Source organism: Limulus polyphemus, unplaced genomic scaffold (genome assembly GCF_000517525.1).
Source record: "Limulus polyphemus unplaced genomic scaffold, Limulus_polyphemus-2.1.2 Scaffold5034, whole genome shotgun sequence".
Taxonomy (NCBI): Eukaryota; Metazoa; Arthropoda; class Merostomata; order Xiphosura; family Limulidae; genus Limulus; species Limulus polyphemus.
In genome coordinates, this window is record NW_013670644.1 from 64,275 (window position 1) to 68,876 (window position 4,602).

At 31.1% G+C, this 4,602-nt stretch overlaps 1 protein-coding gene across 1 annotated transcript in view; it reads right to left on the minus strand.

Annotated features, from left to right (window-relative positions):
• LOC111089022 (neurogenic locus notch homolog protein 2-like) overlaps nucleotides 1-4,602 on the minus strand; it is a gene marked incomplete at its 5' end in the record, with an annotated part of 37,398 nt that overhangs the window by 21,435 nt on the left and 11,361 nt on the right. Inside the window, 6 exons of the mRNA XM_022400641.1 lie at nucleotides 1,306-1,389; nucleotides 1,516-1,638; nucleotides 2,244-2,327; nucleotides 3,006-3,128; nucleotides 4,020-4,109; nucleotides 4,305-4,427. Coding sequence (XP_022256349.1) covers nucleotides 1,306-1,389; nucleotides 1,516-1,638; nucleotides 2,244-2,327; nucleotides 3,006-3,128; nucleotides 4,020-4,109; nucleotides 4,305-4,427 — 627 coding nt within the window. The remainder of the gene's footprint in view (nucleotides 1-1,305; nucleotides 1,390-1,515; nucleotides 1,639-2,243; nucleotides 2,328-3,005; nucleotides 3,129-4,019; nucleotides 4,110-4,304; nucleotides 4,428-4,602) is intronic.

The window sequence follows — 4,602 nt, forward strand, 5'->3', positions numbered from 1 at the left end:
AAGTAAAGTTGGACCAATCAAAGTTCAACCATTGTCATGATGTAAGTAAAGTTGGACCAATCAAAGTTCAACCATTGTCATGATGTAAGTAAAGTTGGACCAATCAAAGTTCAACCATTGTCATGATGTAAGTAAAGTTGGACCAATCAAAGTTCAACCATTGTCATGACATAAGTAAAGTTGGACCAATCAAAGTTCAACCATTGTCATGATGTAGGTAAAGTTGGACCAATCAAAATTCAATAATTGTTTTACTGAGCAGGCTATATGGTCATTTTTCCTTATTATAAATCAACCAAATACTTATTAATTGATGCTTTGGCTACTGTCTTTGAAATGGTACAGAGTAAGAATATTTTCATCTGACAAAGCCATGATCCAAACTTAGAAGTCCTGGTCAGAAGGCACTATTCATATATTCATCTGGTGCCCAGACAAGTTGAGTAATAGTAAATGACTAGGTAACTATGCAGACTTCTAACAATGACAACTAATGCTAATAATGTTAATTACCAATTTATAATTTTGTTAGTACCCTAAGAAACTCGCCAGTGGCTCAGGTTATATAATGCTAAAATCTGGTGTTTGAATGCAGATAACTTTGGGTGTAGCATTGAACCTAAAGAAACAGACAGAAGCTAGATGAATGCAGATTATCAATCTAAAAACATTTATTCAGATTTTAGAGGTTGGATGAACATAAAATTAAATTTAAAAATCTTTCAGTTATTTACCTGAAAAAAATGTTGCCTTAACAGAAACAAACAATTACTGTTGTTTTTACTATTAGTCACAGAAGGATTGCTGAACACAAACTAAGAATTAAGAAACTGTATCTCACTATGGGTACGTAAACCCAATTTTTAGTGTTACAAACCCTCAGCCCTGCTGCTGAGACACCAGGGGTTAAGTAACAATGAAGAAAACTTTTTATCATTAACTTCAGAGAGGTTGGCTTACCCATACAAAAAAAAACAACAACACAATATATCATAATAAAGATGAATAAAGTATAAATTAAGTTGCATTAACAAAACAGCATTATATTTAATCTATAGTTATTAAGCATGGTTAATTTTGCAATTTTCTCAAAGTCACTGAAATATTAGTAGAAATAAATACATATTTGGAAAAAAAAATTATTTTTTAACTTTTAAATTACCGTTTACGAAACTTAAAACAAGTTTTGTGATACAGGTTTCTCTGACAACCTGGATTAAATTTCAGTAATCCTCAATATTCATTTATATTTTGATTAGTCCAGTTCAGAAATAGAACTACATTCTTAAATGATATGAAACTTACATAAACAGTCTTTGATGCCATTTTTATTAAGACGACAAACTTCAGTTTGAAGACAGTCACTGTCTGTCTTACACTTATCTCGAGCTGAAAAAAAACAACATTCACTATGAGAAACTAAAATTAGAGTTTCTTCTAACAGTACATATTAACATATCACGTTAAACTCTCCCTTTTAACTATCATTTTCTAAGACCACAGAACAATACTTACGTTTGCAACCAGTTCGCAAGTCATCCCCGCTACCTTCGAATCCAGGTTTGCATTCACAATATGCTTGATGTTGGGTAGGGACACACTCAGAGTTTGGCCCACAGTGTTTCATCTGACATGCATCTTAAAAAAAAGATTGGATAGTTTTATAAAAAATCTGTTTTATTAGTTGTCTATTTTATGTTTTGCACAGCAGTAAAGGCACCATTTTAGATTTCAATGGGGGGAAGGGGGCAACTGTTAGACTTGGTTTAGGTTAGGCACATAAAACTTCTTGAGTTTTTAAAAGATGAAATTTAAAAATCAGTTTACTTTGGGGGAGGGGGCATTCAAAACTATAAACTATACATTTTATGTATACTTATATATATATATATATATATGTATGTGTGTGTGTGTGTATGCATTATTTCCAAAATAAACAAGCAATATTACATATACAGGGAAGGGAAAAGCAGCTATTCTCTCCTTTACCTTCATAAATAGTACTCCTGCACTGCAACTTCAAAGAACAAACAAAAAAGTAAAATTGAACCTTGTTTCTATTTTTTACTGATCTCTATCAATACAATATATCACGTACATAACTCAGGATTCATATACAAAATAAACAGTTGTAAGTTTTAAAAATTCAATAAGAACACAACATGTCACAAATAAAAACCACACATATATTTACATTTGTTTTATGAGGGAATTAGTACTTAAAATATTGAGGAAAGACCTACCAATGCAATCTTTGATACCATTAGGCTTAAGTCTCAGACAGACCTGACTGTTAGGGCAGTCCTGACTCGAGGTACACCGATCTCCTGTGACAAATCATACTGTTGCTTTAGAAATGATTTATATAACACAACAGTATTAGCATTTATTAACACATTCACGACATCGTGCACCACCAGTGGTAAATTTGAAATAAAACCAATTTACTCGATTAAATCACTTTTTATTTTAAAATTATACATAACAGCCAAAGCTTAAATGGGTAAAGATAGGACGCCGTGCACCACCAGTGATGCATTCGAGAGAAAGCTGTGAATGCAATCATTCTGGCATAAAACATAACATAAAGCCATAAAATTAGTAGTATCCAAAATAGAGTTCACAATGAGGCTTGACGTTCCTATTGCATAATTAGAGAAATCACCTACACCGCGAACGTGTTAAAGAACTCCAAGAAAAATATCCAGCAACTTGAAGTTTAGTTATTATAAAACATGTAGCATATTAATAAATCTGATTTTGTCCTCTGAGCAACACAATGAAAAATGTATAAAAAAAATGGAAGTATTCTGAAAGAGAAAATGATTTGATTAATACAAATGAACAGATTATAATATCTAAATAATAAAATAATGTTTTGTTAATGAAAAATTTTAAATTTGTTCATTACTTGTTAATTATATGTGGTGGCTCCCTCTTTATTATGATCATTATTACTTCTATGCCATAATAACAAAAAGCAGTAAGTTTTGAGAAATACTAACGTTGACATCCACGGATTGGATTGTCTGGGTCTCCTGAATATCCAGGCAGACATTCGCAAAAGGCAGAGTGATCAACACCAAGACACTGTGCATTTGGTCCACATTCTTTAGTTGCACAAGCATCTAAACCAGAATACAACAGTAGCACATTTTAATATTTTATTCCTACTTATCTTGATAAAATAAAGTTGTGAGTACACAAGTATTTAAACAAGCAGACATCAGTAACACACTTTAAGTTTTATTCCCACTAATCTTGAAAGAATAAAGTTGGGAGTTACACAAGTATTTAAACAAGAAGACATCAGTAACACACTTTAATATTTTATTCCCACTAATCTTGAAAGAATAAACTTGGGAGTTACACAAATATTTAAACAAGAAGACATCAGTAACACATTTTAATATTTTATTCCTACTTATCTTGAAAGAATAAACTTGGGAGTTACACAAGTATTTAAACAAAAAGACATCAGTAACACACTTTAATATTTTATTCCTACTTATCTTGAAAGAATAAAATTGGGAGTTACACAAGTATTTAAACAAGAAGTCATCAGTAACACACTTTAATATTTTATTCCCACTTACCTTGAAAGAATAAAGTTGGGAGTTACACAAGTATTTAAACAAGAAGACATCAGTAACACACTTTAATATTTTATTCCTACTTATCTTGAAAGAATAAAATTGGGAGTTACACAAGTATTTAAAGAAGACATCAGTAACACACTTTAATATTTTATTCCTACTTATCTTGAAAGAATAAAATTGGGAGTTACACAAGTATTTAAACAAGAAGACATCAGTAACACACTTTATTTTTTATTCTCACTAATCTTGAAAGAATATATTTGGAAAAAATCTAACAGAAAAAAATGAATGACAAAATAACCAAAATGCAAGATCTCATTTTTAAGTTAATGCATTAGTTAGAGTCTACAACTATTAACACACTTATAAGAACACAAACAGTACGAAAATCATGCGATACTATTATTATATTACACTTACCAATACAATCCCTAATTCCAATATCTGTTGATCTACAAACTTGTTCTCCAAAACATTCGGTATTACTTCCACATTTATCTTGGGGAATAGCTGTAAAATAAATGTGAAGCAAAGCAATTCAAAATTACTCATGATTCAGAACGTCATATATTTAATGATAAAATTTATACCATCAAGTTAGTCATTGTTCAAACAAAAAAAAACATCAAATCAGTTTATATTCTCAATTTATAACAATTTATTGTATCTCAAAACATATAACACAACATTCAAATTGATACTTACGCTCACAACCTCGGGAAAAGTCACTAGGATTGCCATGGAAACCTGGCAAACATTGACATTCTGGTCGATGGTTTCTACCAATACAGTTGGCATTTGGGCCACATCGAGTGTTTTCACAGACATCTAGAGAAAAATCAAGAAGATTAGAGTGTAATAACAGAGCAATGGTGCAAACAGTCTATTATTTGGTGTAAAGTAGAGAGAAAACACCTTTAGTTAACAGAGAAATGGTGCAAACAGTCCTTTATTTGGTGTAAAGTAGAGAGAAAATACCTTTAGTTAACAGAGAAATGGTGCA